At 41.9% G+C, this 27671-nt stretch overlaps 1 protein-coding gene across 2 annotated transcripts in view; it reads right to left on the reverse strand.

The window, feature by feature from the left end:
* Window positions 1-27671, reverse strand: part of sacm1lb (SAC1 like phosphatidylinositide phosphatase b) — a 48458-nt gene that overhangs the window by 13206 nt on the left and 7581 nt on the right. For both annotated transcript variants that reach the window (XM_078419910.1, XM_078419901.1), the window contains exons 2-9: window positions 25210-25307; window positions 22739-22813; window positions 19702-19829; window positions 16116-16265; window positions 10224-10283; window positions 8745-8778; window positions 3446-3547; window positions 1220-1305 (exon numbers count right to left, since the gene is read on the reverse strand). In XM_078419910.1, the coding sequence (XP_078276036.1) occupies window positions 1220-1305; window positions 3446-3547; window positions 8745-8778; window positions 10224-10283; window positions 16116-16265; window positions 19702-19829; window positions 22739-22813; window positions 25210-25307 (733 nt within the window). The remainder of the gene's footprint in view (window positions 1-1219; window positions 1306-3445; window positions 3548-8744; window positions 8779-10223; window positions 10284-16115; window positions 16266-19701; window positions 19830-22738; window positions 22814-25209; window positions 25308-27671) is intronic.

The raw sequence follows: 27671 nt of genomic DNA on the forward strand, positions 1-27671 counted from the left end.
TTGAGATTTTGGTGACAAGTGAACCAAAGTCTGATCAAAAAACAGGTCTTAAAAAAAGGAGTGTGATGTTTTAGGGATGGAATTCCAGAGTTTAAAGTCATTTCAGCTGAAAGAATAACTGTCTACAATGAAGAGACAAAGAACCAAAAATATCATAAATGTGCAAAAAGGTCAGAAAAGGAAAAAAAAGGAAAGATTCCACAGGATCTTAGCCCTGGACCAAATTGCTGAGATGGGAAGATACAAGTCATTGGTGGGATTTATAAATGAGGATAACAATGCTAAAAATTGGTCTGGCACTCTTGGTCAGTGCCACACCAAGAGTGAATGTTGATCAATCAGCACCCAATCGGAAACCAAATCATTAAGTTGCAAAAACTGAATTGTCCAAGAGCCTCTCAGCAATATTTTGTTATTCAAGAACACCACTTCTGATTGCTGCTGATATCCTCCATGCTTTTATCACCTCCAGAACTATTGTAATATACAGCTGGACAACATTAACTATAGGTCATATAAAATTCCACAGCCTGCACCCAACAAAGCTCAAAACCTTATCTATTAGTTTTGTGCTCTCACCTACATTGAATCCCAGACCCAACACATTTCATGCTAAAATACTTGTCCTTATGCTTATCTATTTTTGCTATCTACTTTGCTGCTGTAACCCTGCAAATTTCTCCATTGTGGGACGAATAAAGGATTATTATTATTAATACCCTTCCTGGTTGCAACCCTCTCACCTCTATAACCTTCTTCAATTACACACTCTTCTATCAATCCCTCCACGTGGCCTTGCTTTCACCAACTACCATCACCCACTGTGGCGCACTCGGCCATAATCTTTGAAATTGTCCTTACAACCTTCTTTATACATTGTTAAAACCCATTTCTTTTAGAACTTTTAATCATTTGTTTTCAAATCTCCTTCCATGATGGTGCTAATATTGTTTGATTATATGTTTGTGAGTAGAAGGTTTCCATCTTTAAAAGATGGCCTGTATTTGCAAGTTGTCCAGCTATCTATGACTTCCTGCAGTATCTCAAACCTCCCACTCGAGGTTACCTTGCCCTTCCATTCTAATCACTTTAGTCATGCTTCAACATTCATTTCATGTTCAGTTCCATTTGGGAAGTGCAACGGGAAGTTTATCATTCACAGATGCTGTTGAAATACAAGTTGCTAGTTAACGAGCAGAATGCAGTGGAAATCACTCACTTGCACAAATGATGCTTTATAGCCATTGTACTGAACAATTTGCTCAGTCTCCACAAAGTTTGCGGCATGCCCTTCTGAGTCAATACCTGATAAAAGAAAACAAAGATGAAGCTTACAATTTAAAAAAAATTCTAGGTAACATATAGCTGTGTCTTTGAACTAAATTTACAACTTGCATGCACAAGTCTCAACCACGAAATCATATTTTCTGCAATGCAACTCCTGACAATTTCCCGCATTTACTCCAAAAACATCCAATCCGCAAGTCCCCAAAATAACTGCTGGCAGTTATTTGATAACTAACTGATTGAAACCTATATCCTACCCAAATGTGGTATAGTACCAGACTATTTCAACACTTTGTATCATTTAAGTATCGCAGTCTATTAGTTAAAATCGTCAAAGGGGAGGTCATTTGGTGCACCTTGATTCAACGATTCAGGGAAACAATGCACAAACCAAATATAACAATGTGCTACAATTAAAATTAACGACCACTACTTTTGAAATACCTATTGGATTCTTATTACTTCATCCAGCCCCAATGAATTATTGAATTTTGTAATCCTACCCATAGGAATATTTTAAGAAGTGGTCACTAATTCTTTTTTCGGCATCAGATTTAAATTGGCCTTTACCAGCTTTACCATAGCAGTCTGTTTCAACTGCATAGTTCTACTTTTACATAATGCTTCAAGCTTTTATTATCCAGTATCTTCTAAATTACTGAAAGATTCTTCCTCAGTCTATTTCATCTGGGCTACAGACAAGTTACATTTATTGTCATGTGCAAAAATACCGTGAGGTACAGGTACAATGAAAATCTTGCTTCCAGCAGCATCAGAGGCAACACAGAAAACATATATTACCCATAAATCATACAAGGCAGTGAAATGATAAAAACTGCATAATACAAGACATTAGTGCAAAAACACAACCTGAGAAATAATTCCACGGGAATGCAGGAAGTGGTCTGTAGTGTTCCGTTGCAGAGGTAGAATTAGGATTATCCAGTCGGTTCAAGAACCTGATGGTTGTAGGGAAGTAGATGTTCCTGTACTTGGTGGGATGGGGCTTCAGATTTCTGTACCTTGTGCCCATTGGTTGCAGAGAGAAAGAGCATGGCCCAGATCCTTGATGATTGATGTTGCCTATTTGATGCAGCACCTCACATATATGTTTTTGATGGTGAGGAGTACTGCACCCGTGATGGATTGTACTGAGTCCACCATTCTCTACAGCCTCTTATGCTCCTGTGCATTGGAAGTCATACTAGTCATGATGCAGCCAGTCAAGATACTTTCTACAGTGCATCTGTGAAAGTTTGTTAGTATATCTCTTTAAACATTTAGATAGCAGGGGCACTGGTGTGCCTTCATCATGACTATATCTATGTGCTGGGCCCAGGACGGATCATCCAGGATGTTAACACCCAGGAATTTGAGGCTGCTCTCTCCCTTCACCGCTGACCCAATGAAAACTGGTGCATCATCTTCTAACTTCCCCTTTCTGAAGTCAATGATTAGTTTCTTGATTTTGTTGAAATTGAGCGAGGTTGTTGTTGCGGCACTACTCAACCAGGAGTTCTCTCTCTCCTGTGCACTGACTCATCCCCCGTGATTCGGCCAACAGTGACGTTGTTGGTGAATTAGTGGATGGTATTGGAGCTGTGCCTGGCCACACAATCATGGATGTGAAGAGAGTAATGCAGGGGGCTAAGCATGAGGCCTGAGATGCACCTGTGTAGATTGTCAATCAGTTGTTGTTCAAGATGCACACTGATCTAGGTCTGCCGATGAGAAAATCAAGGATCTAGTTACCAAAGTCCAGGTCATGGAGATTGGTGATAAGCCTGGAGGGAATGATTGTGTTGAATGTCGATGAACAGCAGCCTGATGTATATGTTCCTGCTATTCAGATGGACCAGAGAAAAGTGGAAAGCCAATGAGATGTCATCTGCTGTTGCACTGTTGTGGCAATAGACAAATTGTAGATGATCCAGGTCTTTAGTGAGGCAAGACACCTAATTTCTCTGGTCATTCGTTAAAATGCAATGGTTTAAAATCAAGAGATCAACATTGTTTTTTTCTGTATCTAGGCAACATGACTATTTTCCCCTCTCAGTGACCAAAACTGAAAAACGAATCAAGCTGCAGAGTTAACCTTAATAGATCTAAAGCAGAAAGTCACTAGCTAACTGGTTAAGAACACAATCTATCCACTTACCTCGAACATAATATCGAACTCCAGCCCTGAAACAACTCCTTCTGGAGAGAACTGTCCAGTCAAAGTATTTTCCATTTATACTACAATGTTTCACAGTAATGACTGAGATAAAATATGAATGGTTAAGGATGTTTAAATTAAAACACAGTAACATTTCAATTATTAGGATTTACATCAGCATGATAAAACATTGCACAAATAATAATTTTAAAGATATCAACTCCATAGCTAATGCAAGATAGTTTAAAGAAAAACGTCAAGAACGGTCTTTTGTGGTTTTCAACTGTGAAGCAAGTGGGATCCTGCAAATGACCTATCACCAAACAAAATCTACAGAGATTGGGCCAAGACTATGTTGTCTAAAAATGGGATGGTTTGCGGTGGTGACAAGGCACGAAATAAGTAACATCTGAGGAAATGAGCCAGATCTCTTTCAGGAGTCCAACTGGAAACAAATATCAGGCTCGGAGACGGAATGAAGTACAAAATGCAAGGACAAAGGTTCCACTACCATTTAATGCTCCATCTATATATTTCTTAAACCCATATTCACCAAAACTGAACTGATAGTTTTTATTATTGACTGTCAAAAGGAAAAAGCTTAAGTGCCTGAAATTTAAAGACAGACAGACTTCTTGATTTCTTTGACACAAGTTTTATTTGGAGAGTATCAGTTTTGCCTTTTGTACAGTCATTGGGATGCTCCAGTACTCATAATTCATTAAAAATAAATCTATTTTCTTTTTAAATGCTGGTTAATACATTAAATTTCCAGAATAATATACAGCATATGAATTAAACTGATGAGAAGGAGCTTTAGAAGTTGTACTGTTATGATTTAGCATTGTTATGAACAACATATTCATCACTTTATTGAAAATCTAATTTCCATTTTACCTACCACTACTAATATATCCAACAATTGCACTGTTGCAGATACGGTTATTGATAGTTCCATGTTGTATGTTAATAAATGTTATATGGTCAAAGAAAATCATACTACCCGCCGACAAGGGAGGTGCCATGGTAGTCTGGCGCGCTGACCTCTACCGGACTGAGGCAAGACGACAACTCTCAGACACCTCCTCCTACTTATCCTTGGACCATGACCCCACAGACGAGCACCAGGTCTTAATCTCCAACACCATTACTGATCTCATCTCTTCCGGATCTCTGCCCCCCTAAAGCCTCCAACCTTGTCGTTCTCCAGCCCCGCACGGCCCGTTTTTACCTTCGCCCCAAAATCCAAAAACAGAACTGTCCTGGCAGACCCATTGTTTCTGCCTGTTCATGTCCCACCAAATTAATTTCCACCTACCTCGACTCCATTCTATCCCCCCTGGTCCGATCCCTCCCTACCTATGTCCAAGACACCTCACATGCTCTCTGTCTCCTCATAAACTTCCGATTTCCAGGCCCCCACTCTCTCATCTTTACTATGGATGTCCAGTCACTCTACACCTCCATCCCCCACCAGGTGGGTCTTAAAGCCCTCCGTTTCTTCCTCGACCGCAGAACCAGCCATTTTCCATCTACCAATACTCTTCACCGCCTAGCAGAGCTGGTCCTTACCTTCAACAACTTCTTTCACTCCTCTCTCTTCCTCCAAATCCAAGGCGTAGCTATGGGCACTCGCATGGGCCCCAGCTATGCCTGCCTCTTTGTAGGGCAAGTCGAACATTCCCTGTTCCAGGCGTACACTGGCCCGATCCTCAAACTCTAACTCCACTACATTGACGACTGCAATGGTGCTACCTCTTGTACCCATGCAGAACTCACTGACTTCATCAGTTTCACCACTAATTTCCATCCTGCTCTTAAATATACTTGGACAATCTCCGACATCTCCCTACCATTTCTGGATCTCACCATCTCCATCACAGGAGACAGAATAGTGACCGACATCTACTACAAACCCACCGACTCCCATAGCTATCTTGACTACACTTCTTCCCATCCTGTTTCCTGTAAAAACTATCCCCTAATCCCAATTCCTCTGTCTACGCCGCATCTATGCCCAGGATGAGGTGTTCCATACTAGGGCATCGAAGATGTCCTCATTCTTTAGGAAACGGGGGTCCCCTCTTCCATTATAGATGAGGCTCTACAAGGGTCTCCTCAATATCCCGCAGCTCCGCTCTTGCTTCCCCCTCCCCCTATTCGTAACAAGGATAGAGTCCCCCTTGTCCTCACTTTCCACCCCATCAGCCGTCGCATACAACAAATTACCCTCCAACATTTCCGCCACCTCCAACGGGATCCCACTACTGGCCACATCTTCCCATCTCCACCCCTTTCTGCTTTCCAGTGACCGTTCCCTCCGTAACTCCCTGGTCCACTCGTTCCTTCCCACCCAAACCACCCCCTCCCCAGGTACTTTCCCCTGCAACCGCAGGAGATGCAACACCTGTCCCTTTACCTCCCCCCTCGACTCCATCCAAGGACCCAAGCTGTCTTTCCAGGTGAGGCTGAGGTTCACCTGCACCTCCTCCAACCTCATCTATTGTATCCGCAATTCCAGATGTCAACTTCTCTACAACGGCGAGACCAAGCGCAGGCTCGGCGATCGTTTCGCTCAACACCTCCGCTCAGTCCGTCTCAACCAACCTGATCTCCCAGTGGCTCAGCACTTCCAACTCCCTCTCCCATTCCCAACTTGACCTTTCTGTCCTGGGCTTCCTCCATTGTCAAAGTGAGGCCCGGTGCAAATTGAAGGAACAGCACCACATATTTCGCTTGGGCAGTTTACACCCCAGCGGTATGAATGTTGACTTCTCTAACTTCAGGTAGTCCCTGCTTCCCCTCTCTATCCCCTCCCCCTTCCCAGTTCTCCCACGAGTCTTCCTGAATCCGACAACATCCTATCTTTGTCCCGCCCCCTTGCAGCATCAGTCTGAAGAAGTGTCTCGACCCGAAACGTCACCCATTCCTTCTCTCCTGAGATGCTGCCTGACCTGCTGAGTTACTCCAGCATTTTGTGAATAAATCGATTTGTACCAGCATCTGCAGTTATTTTCTTATGCTGCCTGACCCACTACTCCAGCATTTTGTGTCTACCTTTAAATTCATCTTTTATATCTTCCTTCAAACCCTGATGAAATGGACATAATTGTTTTCAAAAACTCAGTGATAACGGGTTAAAAACTATAATTATGAAACATTCAAAATTAAAAATCAAACAAAACATCCAATTGCACCAATTTCAAATTTTCAGGACCAAAAGGTGGGAACTGCGCAAAGTGACAGAAAAAGGATGTTACCCACAATGCATAGTGTGTCAGAAGGCATTCTAAAGTATTTTGTCTTCGATAAAATCTTCATGATCTGGATTTTACACTGTTTAATTTAGTTTACAGATACAGCTTGGGAACAGGACCTTCGGCCCGCCGATTCCACGCCGACCAGCGACCCCTGTACACTATCCTACACACTCAGGATAATTTTGCAATTTTTACTGAAGCCAATTAACCTACAAACCTGCACGTCTTTGGAGAGTGGGAGGAAACCGAAGCACCCGGAGTAAACCCATGCGGTCATGGGGAGAACGTACAGACCCGTACAGACAGCACCTGTCGTCTCTGGTGCTGTAAGGCAACAACTCTACCGCTGTGCCACACCTCATTGATTCCCATTAGAATTGTGTGAAGGTTGCAATTGTGATCCCACATTAGGTGCTGTGAACATTAACCCCTCATTGATATAGCTGAGCAGTAAAAGTGATCACAAACAGGAAGCAACAGTCTAGGTCAACAAAATGAGGAAAAAGTCAAGAGAGCAAGCAATCGGATTTGTAGATTTAGAATTCTAAAAGCCGAGTAATACTAAAAAAAACCTGTAACAAAGACTAGTAATTATACAGAAAAAACAAATAAAGGTAGAATACTGCTTATAGATGCCAGGACCCATCAATGTTAATACTTTATAGGTATCACCATATTATTAGATTGTCAGGTGTTTGTAAAATGAGGATCTATCACATTATTAACACGTGTAGGAAGGAACTGCTGATGCTGGTTTAAACCGAAGATTGACACAAAAAGCTGGAGTAACTCAGCGGGACAGGCAGCATCTCTGGAGAGAAGGAATGGGCGGCGCGGTGGTGCAACGGTAGAGTTGCTGCCTTACAGCGAATGCAGCGCCGGAGACTCGGGTTCGATCCTGACTACGGGTGCTGTACTGTAAGGAGTTTGTACGTTCTCCCCATGACCTGCGTGGGTTTTCTCCGAGTTCTTCGGTTTCCTCCCACACTCCAAAGACGTACAGGTATGTAGGTTAATTGACTGGGTAAATGTTTTTTAAAAATTGTCCCTAGTGTGTGTAGGATAGTGTTAATGTGCGGGGATCGCTGGGCGGTGCGGACTTGGTGGGCCGAAAAGGCCTGTTTCCGCGCTGTATCTGAAATATGAAATATGAATGGGTGCCATTTCAGGTCGAGACCCTTCTTCAAACTATTCACGTTATTACCATGAATGGTTTGAAGCTATTCATTTCCATGGGACAAGTAAACCTTCTTTTCCTTCTCTCTCTCTAGTTTAAAAAAAAGATTGACAAACCCATAGCACAGACATATGCTTTGTCCATTATAAAGCTTTACTGGCTGTTAAAGACATTGCACAAATATACATGATAGCTAGAATAAACAAACACCCCTGATAATTTTAGGTCAATAGGTACTGCGACTAGTCATGGAAAACCCAGCAATGTTTTCTTATTGTTTATCTGGGAATTTCTCATTTTTGCAATTACCTTTAAACTTTTACTAAATGTAATTTATTTTCACTGATCATTCAAGCTTCCTGCTCTTTATTACTGTAAAGTTAGCAGGCAGTGGCTGAAGATCAACATCTTAATAACATCTCAAAATTAAGACTATATTAGAACAAATATTTTGAATTCCTGTCAAAGGTATTCCTGTACATCCTATATAATCCATTACCTGAATGGCCATAAATAACACAAGTAACCACCCTTGTGTTACATCGGAGATACCAGGAGATGCTGGAATCTTGAGCAAAATCCAAAGTGTTGCAGTAACTCAGCAGGTCAGGCAGCATCTGTGAAGGGAATGGTAGCAATGTTTCGGGTCGGGAGACTCCTTCAGCCCCTAACACTATCAGTGTGAAGAAGAGCTCCAACCCGAAATCTTGCGCATCCATTTCCTCCACGGATGCTGCCTGACCCACTGAATTACTCCAGCACTTTGTGGTTTGCTTAATAATGTTTCATCACCACTTAGATAAACCTTAGCTACTAGCAGTGGCTATTGCTGTCACTCCATTTCTAGTTTGTTAAAGGATACAGCCATGAATCACCGGCACAGCAAATCTGTGAAGCTGTTTGGGAAAGAACAAATGAATCAATCAACTATTAATACCTTGTAACTCGATATAATCTATCAGCATTATTAATATGGTACCATCGTTTGAAAAATTTAAGTTCAAATAATTAAAACTGAAAAAAAATGTTCATACTCAAGGTAGCAACCAGATTGTTGTGAAAACCCATCTGGATCACTCACGTTCTCCAGTCCGACTACATGACCCATCATGCTTGACGCCGAGCTGCCTCATTATTATGTGCTTCTAAGGACTTGGAAACGTCATCCTTTATAATAGACTCCAAAATCTTACCAACCACTGAAGTTAGACTAATCGGCCTATTGTTTCCCCTCTTTTGCCTCACTCCCTTCTTGATCATTTGAAACTTTCCAGTTTGTAACTGGAACCATTCTTGACTCTAGTGATTCTTGAAAGATCGCTGCTAATGCCTCCACAATCTCTAAAGGCACCTCTTCCAGAACCCTGGGGTGTGGGCCATCTGCTCCAGGTGACTTATCCACCTTCAGACCTTTCAACTTCCCACACACCTTCTTCTTAGTGACACAAAAAACAGTTGGTGGGCAGAAAGAGTACAGGTAGCCTGACAACACACTGATACCAGCACTACTATATGTGGATTCTTTAACTTTATCAATAATACGCCAGACAACTGAGTCATCGGGTTGCAGATGCAAATACTTGCAAACACAGGTGCAAATACTTGCACACGGGGACATTCAGAGGCTGAGCTCCAAATCATCGTCAACTCTTCACTAAAGACTTACATAACGTATTAGTAAAACAAAGATTTTCCACAACGTGCACCTGCTGTACAACACCAGCCTTTCACAAAAGTCTGGAAAACGGGATCATATAGACATACGTCTCTCAATGAGGTCTTAATAAAATTCACCACTGATTTCAGTGAATTAGCACCATATTTTGTCATTAAAAGAAAAGGGTGCTTGAAGCCCAAGACCTCAAATGCAGCCCAAATCTCATTATCAGCTGGCAGTGATCCCTGCCCTTCTCTGAGGCATTCTGCTCCAATGACTTATGAACACATGACCCTGTAGGACCACTCAAAGCAGAGAATCACCAGCTTTGATGGCACTAAGAATAGATTCATTTTGACATCACCCAAAAGCTCAGTGAAACCGAAAGGAATCCACCTACCTACCCTATCAGGCACCTCCTGTAGCTACCTGAGAACCCACAGAACTGGAGAAGAGCAAATCATTCTTGACCTCAGTTTCATTTGCAAAACAGTATTAGATAACAATCAATACATTTTATCGCAGTTCTGTTTATTATTTAGGTCAAGATTGCAAAGTCAAACAGCATGTTATCAAGTAAATTTTATTACAATGAATCAGAATGTGAAAGTGAACTAATTTGGCCTTGGTCATCAGCAATGAATGACCCATTCTCCTCCTTCCTCACCTTGCCACAGAACTCACCTCTGGTTGTGCAGCAAATTCCCGCAGGAGGTAACCATTCCATACAAAGCGCTGATCTGCCTATGAGAATAAAGGTGTTGTGATAAACATATCCATGCCACTGACACCATGTAATTAAAGAAATGCAGCTTGGTTGTGCAGTCTAAAACATGCAATTAACACAATATAACAGATTTATTTTGCCTGATGAATCCTATGCAGAATAACGTGCTCCTGTATTCTCAAGCAGTCTAGACTATTCTTGATTTGTTCAGCTGCCTCGTTAATGCAGAAACCTGTCTTAAAGCTGGATTACTGCAGTTACTTTCTGGGTTCTCATGGGTACTGAATTGTGAACTACACTCGTTCAGAGGCCCAGAAGCGGTTGGAGGCGGTTGGAGCAGCGTCCGGGCGGTAGGTTTAAAAACCCAGCGCGGGGCTTTGTTCACCCAGAGGCCCAGAAGCGGTTGGAGGCGGTTGGAGCAGCGTCCGGGCAGTAGGTTTAAAAACCCAGCGCGGGGCTTGTTCACACAGAGGCACAGGAGCGGTTGGAGGCGGTTGGAGCAGCGTCCGGGCGGTAGGTTTAAAAACCCAGCGCGGGGCTTGTTCACACAGAGGCCCAGGAGCGGTTGGAGGCAGTTGGAGCGGGATAAAAACGTTCCCACACACTTTAAAAGAAGTGGTCTGGAAGAAGCCGCTGATTGGTGGAAGCGGACTAGAGGAAGCAGCTGATTGGGCGTAACCCCGGGGTTGTATTTCTGCTTTGTGTTCGTATTTTTAGTTAAAGGTTCAGTGAGTTAAGGGTTCAGTGAGTTAAGGGTTCAGTGAGTTAAGGGTTCAGTGAGTTAAGGGTTCAGTGAGTTAAGGGTTCAGTGAGTTAAGGGTTCAGTGAGTTAAGGGTTCAGTGAGTTAAGGGTTCAGTGAGTTAAGGGTTCAGTGAGTTAAGGGTTCAGTGAGTTAAGGGTTCAGTGAGTTAAGGGTTCAGTGAGTTAAGGGTTCAGTGAGTTAAGGGTTCAGTGAGTTAAGGGTTCAGTGAGTTAAGGGTTCAGTGAGTTAAGGGTTCAGTGAGTTAAGGGTTCAGTGAGTTAAGGGTTCAGTGAGTTCAGGGTTCAGTGAGTTCAGGGTTCAGTGAGTTCAGGGTTCAGTGAGTTCAGGGTTCAGTGAGTTCAGGGTTCTGAGAGTTCAGGGTTCAGTGAGTTCAGGGTTCAATGAGTTAAGGGTTCAGTGAGTTCAGGGTTCAGTGAGTTCAGGGTTCAGGGTTCAGTGAGTTAAGGGTTCAGTGAGTTAAGGGTTCAGTGCTTTTTAGTAAAGGTACAGTTTAAAGGATTAAGAGGGATTTGATTTAATTTGGGGGTAAGACATGTCAGGTGAGATCGGCCCTGTGGAATGCTCATCCTGCAAAATGTGGGAGATCAGGGATATTGTCGGTATCCCTGATGACTACATGTGCAGGAAGTGTGTCCAGCTGCAGCTCCTGGCAGACCGCATTGAACGGTTGGAGCTGCGGTTGGACTCATTCTGGAGCACCCACGATGCTGAGAAGGTCGTGGATAGCACGTATAGTGAGTTGGCCACACCACAGGTAAAAGATAAGCAGACAGAAAGGAAACGGGTGGCCACTAGCCAGCGTAGCAGTAGGCAGGTAGTGCAGGAGTCCCCTGCGGTCATCTCCCTCCTAAACAGATATGCCATTTTGGATACTGTTGGGGGAGATGGCTCATCAGGGGAAGGCAGCAGCAGCCAAGTTCATGGCACCGTGGGTGGCTCTGCGTCAAAAGAGGGGAGGAAAAAGAGTGGAAGGGCTATAGTGATAGGGGATTCAATTGCAAGGGGAATAGATAGGCGTTTCTGCGGCCGCAAACGAGACTCCAGGATGGTATGTTGCCTCCCTGGTGCAAGGGTCAGGGATATCTCTGAGCGGCTGCAGGACATTCTGGAGGGGGAGGGTGAGCAGCCAGTTGTCGTGGTGCACATTGGCACCAATGATTTAGGTAAAAAACGGGATGAGGTCCTACAAGGTGAATTTAGAGAGCTAGGAGAAAAACTTAAAAGTAGGACCTCAAAGGTAATAATCTCTGGATTACTACCAGTGCCACGTGCTAGTCAGAGTAGGAATAGGAGGATATTTCAGATGAATACGTGGCTTGAAAAATGGTGCAAGGGGGAGGGATTCAAATTTTTAGAACATTGGAACCAGTTCTGGGAGAGGTGGGACCAGTACAAACAGGACGGTCTGCACCTGAGCTGGAATGGAACCAATGTCCTAGGGGGAGTGTTTGCTAGTGCTGTCGGGGAGGATTTAAACTAATGTGGCAGGGGGATGGGAGCATGAGCAGAGAGGCAGAGGGGTGTAAAATGAGGGTAGAAGCAACAGGTAGCAAGGTGAAAAGTAAAAGTGGCAGGCAGACAAATCCAGGGCAAAAATCAAAAAGGGCCACTTTTCAACATAATTGTATAAGGGGTAAGAGAGTTGTAAAAACAAGCCTGAAGGCTTTGTGTCTCAATGCAAGGAGTATACGTAATAAGGTGGATGAATTAAATGTGGAGATAGTTATTAATGATTATGATATAGTTGGGATTACGGAGACATGGCTCCAGGGTGACCAAGGCTGGGAGCTCAACATCCAGGGATATTCTATATTCAGGCGGGATAGACAGAAAGGAAAAGGAGGTGGGGTAGCGTTACTGGTTAGAGAGGAGATTAAAGCAGTGGAAAGGAAGGACATTAGCTTGGAGGAAGTGGAATCGATATGGGTAGAGCTACGAAACACGAAGGGGCAGAAAACGCTAGTGGGAGTTGTGTACAGGCCACCTAACAGCAGTAGTGAGGTTGGGGATGGCATCAAGCAGGAAATTAGAAATGCGTGCACTAAAGGTGCAGCAGTTATAATGGGTGACTTCAATCTACATATAGATTGGGTGAACCAAACTGGCAGGGGTGCTGAGGAAGAGGATTTCTTGGAATGTTTGCGAGATGGTTTTCTAAACCAACATGTCGAGGAACCAACGAGAGAACAGGCCATTCTAGACTGGGTATTGAGTAATGAGGAAGGGTTAGTTAGCAGTCTTGTTGTGCGAGGCCCCTTGGGCAAGTGTGATCATAATATGGTAGAGTTCTTCATTAGGATGGAGAGTGACAAAGTCGATACAGAAACAAGTGTTCTGAACTTAAAGAAAGGTAACTTTGAGGGTATGAGGCGTGAATTGTCCAAGATAGACTGGCGATTGATGCTGAAAGGGTTGACGGTGGACATGCAATGGAAGGCATTTAAAGGTCGCATGGATGAACTACAACAAGTGTTCATCCCAGTTTGGCAAAAGAACAAACCAGGAAAGGTAGTGCATCCGTGGCTAACAAGGGAAATCAAGGATAGTATTAAAACAAAAGATGAAGCATACAGATTAGCCAGAAAAGGTAGCATACCAGAGGACTGGGAGAAATTCAGAGTCCAGTAGAGGAGGACAAAGGGCTTAATTAGGAAAGGGAAAATAGATTATGAGGGAAAACTGGCAAGGAACATAAAAACTGACTGCAAAAGCTTTTATAGATATGTCAAGAGAAAAAGATTAGTTAAGACAAATGTAGATCCCTTGCAGTCGGAAACAGGTGAATTGATCATAGGGAACAAGGAGATGGCAGACCAATTGAACAAATACTTTGGTTCTGTCTTCACTAAGGAAGACATAAACCGTCTGCCGGAAATAGCGGGGGACCGGGGGTCTAATGAGATGGAGGAACTGAGGGAAATCCAGGTTAGTCGGGAAGTGGTGTTAGGTAAATTAAATGGATTAAAGACAGATAAATCCCCAGGGCCAGATAGGCTGCATCCCAGAGTGCTTAAGGAAGTAGCCTCAGAAATAGTGGATGCATTAGTGATAATTTTTCAAAACTCTTTAGATTCTGGAGTAGTTCCTGAGGACTGGAGGGTAGCTAATGTAACCCCACTTTTTAAAAAGGGAGGGAGAGAGAAAACGGGGAATTATAGACCAGTTAGCCTAACATCGGTAGTGGGAAAAATGCTAGAGTCAGTTATTAAAGATGTGATAGCATCACATTTTGAAAGTGGTGAAATCATCGGACAAAGTCAGCATGGATTTACCAAAGGCAAATCATGTCTGACGAATCTTATAGAATTTTTCGAGGATGTAACTAGTAGAGTGGATAAGGGAGAACCATTCGATGTGTTATATCTGGACTTTCAGAAGGCCTTCGACAAGGTCCCACATAGGAGATTGGTGTACAAACTTAAAGCACACGGTATTGAGGGTTCAGTGTTGAGGTGGATAGAAAATTGGTTGGCGGGCAGGAAGCAAAGAGTAGGAATAAACGGGTCCTTTTCAGAATGGCAGGCAGTGACTAGTGGGGTACCGCAAGGCTCAGTGCTGGGACCCCAGTTATTTACAGTGTATATTAATGATTTGGACGAGGGAATTGAATGCAACATCTCTAAGTTTGCGGATGACACGAAGCTGGGTGGCAGTGTTAGCTGCGAGGAGGATGCTAGGAGGCTGCAGAGTGACTTGGATAGATTAGGCGAGTGGGCAAATGCATGGCAGATGCAATATAATGTGGATAAATGTGAGGTTATCCACTTTGGCGGCAAGAACAGGAAAGCAGAGTATTACCTGAATGGTGACCAATTGGGAGAAGGGGAGATGCAACGTGACCTGGGTGTCATGGTGCACCAGTCATTGAAAGCAAGCATGCAGGTGCAGCAGGCAGTGAAGAAAGCGAATGGTATGTTGGCATTCATTGCAAGAGGATTTGAGTTTAGGAGCAGGGAGGTTCTGCTGCAGTTGTACAGGGCCTTGGTGAGACCGCACCTGGAGTATTGTGTGCAGTTTTGGTCTCCGAACCTGAGGAAAGACGTTCTTGCCTTAGAGGGAGTACAGAGAAGGTTCACCAGATTGATCCCTGGGATGGCGGGACTTTCATATGAGGAAAGACTGGATAGACTGGGCTTGTACTCGCTGGAATTTAGAAGACTGAGGGGGGATCTTATAGAAACATATAAAATTCTTAAGGGGTTGGAGAGGCTAGATGCGGGAAGATTGTTCCCGATGTTGGGGGAGTCCAGAACCAGGGGTCACAGCTTAAGGATAAGGGGGAAGTCTTTTAGGACCGAAATGAGAAAACATTTCTTCACACAGAGTGGTGAGTCTGTGGAATTCTCTGCCACAGAAGGTAGTTGAGGCCAGTTCATTGGCTATATTTAAGAGGGAGTTAGATGTGGCCCTTTTTGCTAAAAGGATCAGGGGGTATGGAGAGAAGGCAGGTACAGGCTACTGAGCTGGATGATCAGCCATGATCATATTGAATGGCGGTGCAGGCTCGAAGGGCCGAATTGGCCTACTCCTGCACCTATTTTCTATGTTTCTATGTTTCTAAACAAATCTTCAGATGCATATAGTGATCAGAACTGATTTTCAGATTGTGTACTTGGCATTATTATGGGTAACTTTGGGCTGAAGTTTAGTTCAGAACTATGCTTGCCGATTGTTGTACCCTTTGATTTCTGTGGACTCAATCCCAAAACTACTTTACTTAGGACCTTGTAACTAGTGCTCAAAATGGAATAGTCAACACCCAGGCCTTATATGTGGAAGAAAATGTTGTGAAAATTAACTTGCAAGATGATCAATAAAACAATACAAAATTATGAAATTTGGTGATATAAGAAAAGTTATAAAATATAAAATCCAATTTTGTTTCGAAAACTAATTATTTTGCTTAATATTTCATGAGTTTTCAAAAACATCCAGAATTAATTTTTGTAAGCAACAGCCAAACTGACTGCTGGAGAACATGTAGCAACAGAGTATAAAGGAGACTTCTGATCATTGTTGGTGAACCTGAAGGAGAATAACAATATGGCTTCCTGTTCTTTATCATCTTTCTTGAGTCAACCTTACCCTTTCCAGTAGAGTCATCTCTTGAAACTCTGGACTGGTGTTAGCCAAGCGCTGCAAAGTATGAGTCAGGTCACAGGTTGCAGAGAAGTAAAATGCATCAGTATTAAGTACATTATTAAGCATCGCCAAGAAAGTCTTGTTATCCAGCATCTGTTGAATAAGAATAAATAAACATTTTCTAATAAACCTCTTCAAACATTATTACAGTGCAGATACTAAGTGCAAAACCAGTGAATAAGTCTTTTCTATTAATTGGTTTTTTTTTAAAGTACAATATATATATATATCTTTTTTTTTTTTCAATGTAGAAGATGGACATTGCAGCCCATTGAGTCAATGGTGCCTCACAGAATCCCATTCCCTCTAACTTGTTCTCCTAATATTCCCGTCAATTCCCTTGCAGATTCTACTCACATAATAGGGGCAATTTAATCAATCAACCCACACAATTTTGGAATGTGGAAGGAACCTGGAGCACAAGGAAAATCCTTTATGGTCACAGGAGAAATGGGCTAACTTTACACAGACAACATCCAAGATGACAATTAATCCGTTCACTAGTGTTTTGAGTTGCGAAGCTGTGCAGTCATATGAACACATAATCAGAAAAGGATTAACAGCATTGGTTACAAATTTCATTAATGGTGTTATTAGTATAATGATGCAGTTCACTGGATAGAAACTTAATGTAATAAAATTTACATTAAGTATATGTGGCTCAGTGGTAGTACCTATGCCTTTGAATCAACAGCGCGCTGCTTCAAATTACACACATGCAGCATCATAGAAGATCATAGCTTCAGACTGCTATGAATATTTAACCATGTTCTGTGGAATATATTAATATGTTGCTAAAGTGGAGCTAAAGCAGTGCTCTGACCAATCTTTAGATCCTGAAATTCGACTTGCTATATAAAGATGGAGAGTGTCCGGCGTTACTCTGTGGTTAATTTTGCTGGCTGGAATATGTTCAACTAACTACAGGCCTGTTAGCTTAATTTCAATAGTGGATAAATTATTAGAATCCACTTGAAATAGTACAAACCTTGGTTTAGAAAGGCACAGAATAATCAGGTGAAAACGGATTGGATTTACAGGAAAGTCATCACCAACCAACTTGAGTGAATTCTTTAAAGAGATAACAGAGAAGGTACTTCAGTTGATTGCAAGAGATATGGGCCAGGCGCAGGCAAACTGGACTAGCTCAGTTAAATGACTTGGTTAGCATGGACAAGTTGAACAGTGGGGGCCAGTTTCCGTACTGTATAGCTCTATGACTCAAGGCTGTATAGCTTCCGTACTGTATAGCTCTATGACTCAAGGGGCCACAGTTTAAGAATAAGGGGTAGGCCATTTAGAACTGAGATGAGGAAGAACTTTTTCAGTCAGAGAGTTGTGAATCTGTGGAATTCTCTGCCTCAGAAGGCAGTGGAGGCCAATTCTCTGAATGCATTCAAGAGAGAGCTAGATAGAGCTCTTAAGGATAGCGGAGTCAGGGGTATGGGGAGAAGGCAGGAACGGGGTACTGATTGAGAATGATCAGCCATGATCACATTGAATGGCGGTGCTGGCTTGAAGAGCCGAATGGCCTCCTCCTGCACCTATTGTCTATGACTATGCAAGGCTTTTGACAAAGTCTCACGTTTCAGGCTGGTCAAAATATTCTTTAGCCCACCAAAGCAACAGTATTGAGAACCTCGTAACCTCTTGTCAAGACAACAACTTTTCTCTCGATGTCAGCAACACAATGGAGATCATGATTGACTTCAGGAAGCGAAGTCCCCATATATATTGACGGCGCTGAAGTAGAGATTGGTGAAAGCTTCAAGTTCCTAGAAAGTAATTATCACCAGCAACTTAGCCACTTAGTAAATATCACTAGCCAAATCGAAGCAATGGCCAAGAAAGCACACCAACACCTCTCCTTCCCCAGGTTCATATGCCCCCAACTTCTATTGAGGCAGTTTAGAAACCATTTTATTGGGATGCATCGCAGCATGGTTTGGAAACAGCTTCATCCAAGACCGCAAGAAATTGCAGAGAATGGTAAATGCAGGCCAGACCATGCAAACCAACCTCCCTTCCATTGATTCCATCAGTACTTCATACTGCCGCGGCAAGGACAAGTCTCACCATGGGCACTTCTCCCCTCTCCCATCAGCCAAGCGGTACAGAATTGTGAAAATGCATACCTCCAGATTCAGGGACAGTTTCTTCCCAGCTGGCAAGTGAACGATCCGATCACCAACTAGAGAGTGGTCCTGAGCTACCATCTACCTCATTGCAGACCGTCGGACTATCTTTAATCTGACTTTACCTTGCACTAAACGTTGTTCCCTTTACCCAGTACCTATACGTGTACACGGCTTGATTGTAACCACGTATAGTCTTTCCACTGACTGGATAACACACAACAAAAAAGCTTTTCACTGTACCTCGGTACATCTGACAATAAACTAAACTTTATGGACCTTTTGTGTAACTGTTGTGCTGGGAAACTGGCAATTTATTTTGACACCACTTGTAATGCTCAAAAACATTTGTTGGGAGATGAAATAGCTGTGAGGAATGAGTGATAATTTAAAAGGCTATGGTCTTGGATCAGCTACCAAAAAGCACCGGAACATTGGCAATAGCAAGAATTGGAAGAGAATGCCAGACAGAAAACAAACAAGCAGTGTTTGGAATGAGCACAGTGAAATGCTATTGTTGAAGGAGGAGGTCCTTGAGAGGATGTAGTTAGGATATGAAACAGGGTGATAATATTGACAGAGGACAGATAAGTAGCTCTAAGAGTGGAGAAAATAAAGTCAGTGAGTAGGAAAGAACTGCAGATGCTGGTTTACACCCAAGATAGACGCAAAATTCCAGAGTAACTCAACGGGATAGGCAGCATCTCTGGAAAAACAATGCTGCCTGCCAGAGATGCTGCTTAACCCACTGAGTTACTCATTTTGTATCTTTAAAGTGAGTGAGCCTGTTTGACACATAAAAATGCACTACCACAAATTTTCCAAGGCTTAATCGATAGCAGTCCCAAAATTGTGATCTCTACCAGCCAAAAGGACATGGATAGGAAATGCATGGAAACAGCTATCATCACCTAAAAGTTACCTCCAAGGCACGACCTATCCTTCACTACATTGACTCAAGGGAACTGCTCATTACCAATTCCTCAAGAGCAATTAATAATCGACTTGCGGACAAAACCTACATGCCATTTACAAATAAATATAAAATAATGCATTCTCACAAAACTAAATGAACACTGGCATTACAAAATCATGTTGAAATGAAACAAACAGGAAGATGCAATATTCAATAAATCAGAACATTTCAAATAATGCACCATGCTTATTTGAAATTAATAAAGAGAATGACACATGAAACTCATTTGTACCTGAGATTTGATATAAAGAATCTACTGTAGTTTTCAATACCGTCCATCAAATAATATTTCTGATAGATTACTGGCCTGAAACTGCAATTGTTTCACTCTCCACAGATGCTGATGGACCTGTTGAGCATTTCTATTTCTGATCTACAGCATCTATAGTATTTGCTTTTTGATTATTATATTCATTACCTGCATCTCAGTTAGGTGAAGCACTGTCTTCTTGTAGGAAATGATGTTGAAGTCTGTTGCTTTCCAGACAGAATGACTGAACAACTCTCCTACCTTCTGTTTTTTGGTAATGACAATAAGGTACATGCCTGTGGGAAGAGTGAAAAAGATGGTAAAGTATTGAACACAACAGACCCGGATCATCTTTGGGATTCCTCTAAAGACTTTAGGCTAAAGATCAAATAACTCCAGTGGTTAAAACCCACACAAGAGTTGTCATCCATGTAGATTATACAAAAACTTGACAGTCAAGTGACTGCAGATGCTGAATCTGGAGCACCAAACAATCTGCTGGAGAAACTCAGTGGGTCAGGCAGCATCTGTGGAAGGAAATAGACAAGGTTAGAACCCTTCATCTGAACTGAAAGAGTAGAGGGACATTAACATGTATAAAGAGATGAGGTGGTAGAGTGGGGCAAAAGCTGGCAAGCAGTAGGTAGATGAAGGTGAAGGAGTGATTGGCAGATGGAGTCATGTGGGGGAGGGAGGAAAGGGTGGAAACAGCAACAGATCCTAGGAGGCAATAGGTGGAGATAACAAAGCGCTGCAGATGATGGAATCTGACAGGAAAGGAAAGTGAAGAATGAAACAAAATAAGGGAGGTAGGGTGGACAGATGGAAAAGTAGGATGAGGGAACCCAGTGTGAGGTGTCCATGGGTAAGATGGAGTAGGTGGGGATTGGGAAAGAAACTGGGTAATAGACAATAGGTGGAGTAGGCCATTCAGCCCTTCGAGCCAGCACCGCCATTCACCGTGATCATGGCTGATCATCCACAATCAGTACCCCGTTCCTGCCTTCTCTCCATATCCCTTGACTCCGCTATCATTAAGAGCTCTATCTAAATCTCCTTGAAAGCACCCAGAGAATTGGCCTCCACTGCCTTCTGAGGCAGAGAATTCCACAGCTTCACAACTCTCTGAGTGAAAAAGTTTTTCCTCATCTCCGCTCTAAATGGCCTGCCCCTTATTCTTCAATTGTGGCCCCTGGATCGGGACTCCCCCAACATCGGGAACATGTTTCCTGCCTCTAGCGTGTCCAATCCCTTAATAATCTTATATATGTTTCAATAAGACCCCCTCTCATCCTTCTAAATTCCAGAGTATACAAGCCCAGTCGCTCCAGTCTTTCAACGTACGACAGTCCCGACATTCCGGGAATTAACCTCGTGAACCTACACTGCACTCCCTCAATAGCAAGAATGTCCTTCCTCAAATCTGGAGACCAAAACTGCACACAATACTCCAGGTGTGGTCTCACGTGGGTCCTGTCCAACTGCAGAAGAACCTCTTTGCTCCTATACTCAACTCCTCTTGTTATGAAGGCCAACATTCTATTGGCTTTCTTCACTGCCTGCCTTCTTTCAGTGACTGATGAACTAGGAAACCCAGATCTCGTTGTACTTCCCCTTTTCCTAACTTGACACCATTCAGATAATAATCTGCTTCCTATTCTTACCACCAAAGTGGATAACCTCACATTTATCCACATGAAACTGCATCTGCCATGCATCTGCCCACTCACACAACCTGTCCAAGTCAACCTGCAACCTCATAGCATCCTCCTCACAGTTCACACTGCCACCCAGCTTTGTGTCATCTGCAAATTTGCTAATGTTACTTTTAATCCCTTCATCCAAGTCATTAATGTATATTGTAAATAGCTGCAGTCCCAGCACCGAGCTATGCGGTACCCCACTAGTCACTGCCTGCCATTCTGAAAGGGATCCATTTATCCATTCTGAAAGGGACCCATTCTGAAAGGGACCCAATTGGTAGCTTAGAGATAAAAAGGGAGTGTGTGCACATGTATGTGTGCGAGAGGACCTGGGTAGCTCAGAAGGAGAGCGAGAGAAAAGGAGGAAGAGCTAAGTGTCTCCACCTTCACTCCCCTCCCTCAACCTGGTTCCATCTGCCCATCAAGTCACCTCGATCCACCAATCACCTACTGCCCCTCATTTCATCTCTCCCACTTTTCTCTTTAACTGGCTCTCTTCCCTCTCAGTTCTGATGCAGGGTCTCAACCAGAAACATCGACAATTCATTTCCTCCCACAGGTGCTGCTTGATCTGCTGAGCTTCTCCAGCAGATTGTTTGTTGCTCCAGATATTCAGCATCTGTAGTCTCTTGCATCTTCATTGCCACAGACAGGAGATCTAATTGTTATTGAATGGCCATTTGAGGGAACCAGTCGGGCATAAACTGTTTGCCACATTGCAAGTGATAACACCTTTAATGTCATTTCATTAGCTCCCAAGAGATGTCCTGAAAAAGCACTTTAAGTACAGGCTCTTGCTTTCTCCCATTTCAAGCACTCTAAAAAGCGAAAATATCTCACATGTAATTTGAAATCCTACTGCTAAGCTAAAAATCTTGCAAAATTATTTTTTAAATTAGCAAAAACTTTCACTTATGCTCTATGTTTAGGATATTGCTTCATGTGGTTTTTGTGCTGACACAAAAAAACTCTTCTTGTGACAGAGATGAAACAAGTCAAGTGATCCTCTTGTGAATTGAATCTGCTACCAAAAAAACCAACATTTGAAATCAACAAGTCATGGAAGGCTAATTTACCATACAACCACCATCTTCAATAATGCACAAAATGTTCTTTGTGCACTTCAAATGGTAAAAGCGTCACACATTCAAAAATTGAATATTCTTCAAAGGATTATCAATTACACTGCTGAGAATGTAGCACGAATAAAGGTCATACAATCGCTGTATGACCTTTATTCGTGCTACATTCTAAGCAGTGTAATTGATAATCCTTTGAAGAATATTCAATTTTTGAATGTGTGACGCTTTTATGCTTTTATCTATGCAGAGTCAGGAGGCAGCATGCATTGGCCTAGTTGCTCAGGAATCTGAAGATAGTAAGTGGCTTCATAATAGTGATAATTGAAGGTATGCAGCATCAATAAATTAAAGCAATGCCAGGATTACTGTTCAAGTCAATTGAAACTTCAAAATATTTCCCCCAATTCTAAAATCACCCACCTGCCACCAGACGAATTGTTCCCACGATTCCATAGACCGATCTGGTAACTGCAGATGGGGGGACATCTTTCTTAACTGAGGAAAATAAATTAGGAAATACATTATTAGTTTGGATTTGGATAACTGTTTTGGACATCATAAATGTAATACAAAACTCCGAATTAAGCACAGCACTGGATAACACAACACAACAATAGCAAGATTTAGATGGTCAATAAATGGAGGGGCTAATCACAATTTATAATATTAAAAGATTTGCAATTTCAAGCAAGATAAACATGTCTTAAAAAACAAAGTGGGCGGCAAAGCTGCACTACTGGACTTGGGGACGGAAGGAGAGACCATGTCAAAACTGAAGAATTGGAGGTTGGAAAAAAGGGGAACAAGATGTGGGAAGAGTGGATGTCTGGAACCAAGACCACTACGAAGACACCAAATGGACTAGATGACCTGCCTCTGTGCTGCAAACAATTGGGTGGGGTTGGAGAAGGAAAAATAAGACTTACAATCAAAAAAGTGAGTCACATTGTGAATCTTTAAAAATAAGTGATAAATAAATGAAATGTTTAAACCAATAAATAAATACAAGGTACTATAACTACTCAATTTAAAAAAAGTACATGCTCTAATTTTATGTCCACATAATGGACAACAATAGATAATTTAAGAAAGGATCATATGTTGAGAAATAGAAACGCACATACACGTAGAAAGACAAAATAAGTTAATAAATAATTACATGCTGTCAATTAGTGAAAATTCCCTATGGTTACAAGCAGATTCAAACATCTGAAACACTGAGTAGCCGTTTAAATTATGCAGTTTAATTTATCCCAAGGAATCCTTTATGAAAAAGATTCAGCAAGCTGATTTACTGAAACAATATTTACCCACGTGAAATCCTGAGTGGGAAGTGATTCAAGAAATAGCAAAGTTCCAATATAAAATGTCAGTAACAGAAAAATTGGTCCTCCAATGTACAATGTGGAAAATATGATGAACGTTAGGTGCACGAGAGACCTTAACTTTGCAAACAATGGAATGTTTCACAGAATCAATATGAAGGTTGAGGGGGGAGGGGAAAGATAAAGAGTGCTAGTGTTTGTGTCACTTTGGTAGAACAGATTAAGAATTCTTCTGTATCTGCACAAGGTCAACATAAATAGCTGTTATACCACATTGGTGAGAGCTGGGATATCCTGATCAAAGCCTCACTCATTCAAAGTAATTTTAAAACACTAACATTTTCTTCCTTGAATCAAACTCAATGCAAGTATTAGCGAGTATATTCAATAGCACTGTAGCAGCTAAGCAGAATTTGCTTTGCACTTTGAGTAAGAAGTCTCTTCTATTTGTATGACATAAAACCAGAGAACATAAGATAATTTCACATTATTCAATCTAATTCAGTGAAGAACAACTTATTTTACAGAAAAGCCAGACATAAAATCCAAATCAGACTGATATTTTTAGATATGTTTAAAATGGCACAAATGTTACTGTCAATTCACTGTTTCTTTGCAGCTCCATTTCCTTTCATCTGCTGCAGTTTCACAACAGTTTGTCCTGAGATTATACAGCCACAGCCCTGTACTCAACAGAAATGCAACTCACTATTATGAAACAACATAGCACTAGGTAACATTCTGTATCCACCTTTGCCACACCTGTGTATTTATGCTCAGCCCACACCCACTAAATAGTGCACCTGCTTCTAAAGATAGTTTTGAACGAACTCAGAAAGTTGCTTGTGTCCAACATGGCCCCTGGGTATCTCATTATGCGATTCCTGTCCCTGAACCTCAGAGATCCCTTAAAAAAAAGTGAAAGTCCCTATTGATCTTTAAAGACTCACTTGAAAACAAATGCCTATAGCTTATACGCAAAGGAAGGAACTACAGATGCTGGTTTACACCGAAGATAGACAAAAAATGCTGGAGTAATTCAGCGGGACAGGCAGCATCTCTGGAGAGAAGGAGTGAGTGACGTTTTGGGTTGAGAATGGGTGACGTTTCGGGTCGAAAGAAAGGTCTCAACCCGAAACGTCACCCATTCCCTATATCCAGAGATGCTGCCTGGCCTGCTGAGTTACTCCAGCATTTTGTGTCCATCTTCTGCCGAGACCTTATATATGCTTCCTTTTCTGAACTTGTTCTCCATTCTCCTGCACCATTCTCTTAAATCTTTAATTCCTTTTATCAATCTCCATTTATAATGAGCTAAGTGACTGACCTTCCAAAAAAAATCTTTCTCATATCAATCTTAAGTGGTTACCCTTCATTCTGAGACTGAGACCCATAATCCGAAGCTCCTCAATGAGGAGAAACATCCTCCTTGCAACCACCCTGTTAAGCCCTGCAATAATTATATATACGTACTTCAGGCCAATTGGCAATTTTCAGCTTCATAAAAAAAATTCTGCTTGCAAAAAATATATGACTACACTGAATTGCTTCAAACACAAATCTTACCTCCAAGGGTGATCTCATTAGAGACCCGGTCGATCGTGAGAACATCATTGCATCCATTATCACAAGCCTCAAAGTAGAACTTTTCTGGTGTTGTGTGTCTAAAAAATAAGTTTGAGAAGTTATTGAGCTACATGATAAAATATCAGAGCTTAATCTTACCATTGCCAGAAAGGAACTTTTTCAGTAGTGAAATATGGATAACCATGTAGAGAAAATAAATGACCATAGAAAAATTATGGCATGGGGCTATTCAGCACATCAAGGCACTCTTGGTCAAAAAAAGTGCCCAACCTAATCCCACCTTCCGGCATTAGGTCTGTGGCTCTGAATATTATGGATGTTCATGTACAAATTGAAGTGTGATGCATTTCTACTTCTAAATTCCTTTTGGTCAGTGAGCTCCCGATCTCTACCTTTCTCTGAGTTAAAGTATTTTCCTCACCTTCCCTCGTGTCCTTTATCTAAGTACTATAAATCCATGCCCCTGGTTTTAAATTTTCTGCCAACATCAGTTCTCCAAGACCTGACATGACCTAACAAATCACCTTAATGCCATGCACCTCAATTACATCTCCTCTGTTGCAATGAAGACTGTTGCTTATCCAGTTTTTCCCCATTGCTTTAATTTTCCAATCCTGTTAATATCATGTCAAAATAAATGTTCTGTGCACTTTGGCAGTGCAGTCAGATCTTTCCCATAATTTTGTGACTAGAACTGCACACAGTACTTGAGATAAATGGTCTATAACAATGATTTTAATTCAAACTCAATAGCAGATTTTCGCAATTGTGCAATCCTCATTTTCACCAGTGTTTCACTTCCGTTTTGCACAAACACCAGCTGGAGAGCAATGGGTCAGTATTTGTTTAATCATCCTTGAGTGGCAAGTTAGGCAGATTCGGAGTCATAGAGCTTCTTCCTTCCCATCCATGTACCTGTCCAAGTGTTTAAATGTCAGAATTGTCTCTCCCATTTCCTCTGGCAGCGCATTCCACATACGCACTATGCAGTGAACACTTGGAAGGAGCAACATCTAGGACTACCAAGTCTGGTTGGCCTGCTGCCTTGGAGGAAAAAAGTGATCTAAGCAGCAAACTCAGTGAATGGATATCTCACCCACACTATATAAGCCAAAAATATACCACCTTTTGAGGATTCCTTTTGTATAATAATTTTGTTGGCATTGCATGCAATAATAGAACAAAATGAGCATAACATTTATTAGCCAAGTCTAAACTGGTCTATTTGCAATCCTGCCTATTTGTAATCCTGGTCTATTTGATACCCCAAATTGTATGTTTTATTTCTTCCGGACGTTCCTCACCATTCTCTCACCCTCCATTCCCTGTAAATTTGAAATTTGAAACTCTGCTGCACATGACTTAACCTGCAACAAGGACTTTTCCCTCATTGACCTTGAGCTTGCTGATCCTACGTTGAATCCTCCATTTTGAAATGTTTATCTTTGTTTCAAATTCATCCATGGCCACACCCCTCACTATTTCTGTAATTTCACCCAATCTTACCATTTTCCGAATATCTGCACGACTTGAATGTTGGTATTTAGATCACTCCTTATTTTTAATTACTGCATCTCAGTTGCCATGCCTTCACCTTCCAATGCCCTAAGCTCTGAGGATGCCTTCTTGACATATTTCTATGTTTCTCTACCTTCTTTACAGTACTCCTTAAAATCTGCAATTTTTACCGAAGAATTGAGTGATCCATCTCAGTATTTCCTGATAGATTGGAAGTCAAATTTTGTTTCATTGTCATGCTTCATCAGTCTGAAGAAGGGTCTCAACTTGAAACACCGTCTGTCCATTTCCCTCCACAGATGCTGCCTGACCCTCTAAGTTCCTCCAGCACCTTTTTTTTTGCTCAAGTTTCCAGCATCTGCAGTCTCTTGTGTCCCCATTAATACAGAATGGTTGCTTTTACCAATAACTCAATCCTGAAAAATTAGCTGGTTGATCAGTGGTTGAAACTTATGCGTTATCTAAATGGCAAACTTGTCAGAACAGCACATAGCATTTGTGAAACTAATAGTATTCCAATTGAACTGCACATTTCAATAAAGCAATTAATAAAAGTTGATTGGAAGTTTGCAGATGACACTGTGGTGGGCCAGATCACAAACAATGATGAGACGGAGTATAGGAAGGAGATAGAGAACTTAACATGGCATCAGGACAACAACCTCTCCTTCAAAGTCAGCAAGACAAAGGAGTTTGTTATCGACTTCAGAAAGTGTGGTGTACATGTCCCAATCAGCATCAATGGTGCTGAAGTGGAAATGGTTGAGAGCTTCAAGTTCTTTGGCATTAATATTGCCAACTATCTGTCATGAACCAACCATATTGAAGTGGCAGCCAAGAAGGCACACCAACACCTCTACTTCTTAAGGAGACTGAGGAAATTCATAATGTCTCCAATGACTCTCAGAAACCTCAACAGACAC

Source organism: Rhinoraja longicauda, chromosome 2 (assembly GCF_053455715.1).
Source record: "Rhinoraja longicauda isolate Sanriku21f chromosome 2, sRhiLon1.1, whole genome shotgun sequence".
NCBI lineage: Eukaryota > Metazoa > Chordata > Chondrichthyes > Rajiformes > Arhynchobatidae > Rhinoraja > Rhinoraja longicauda.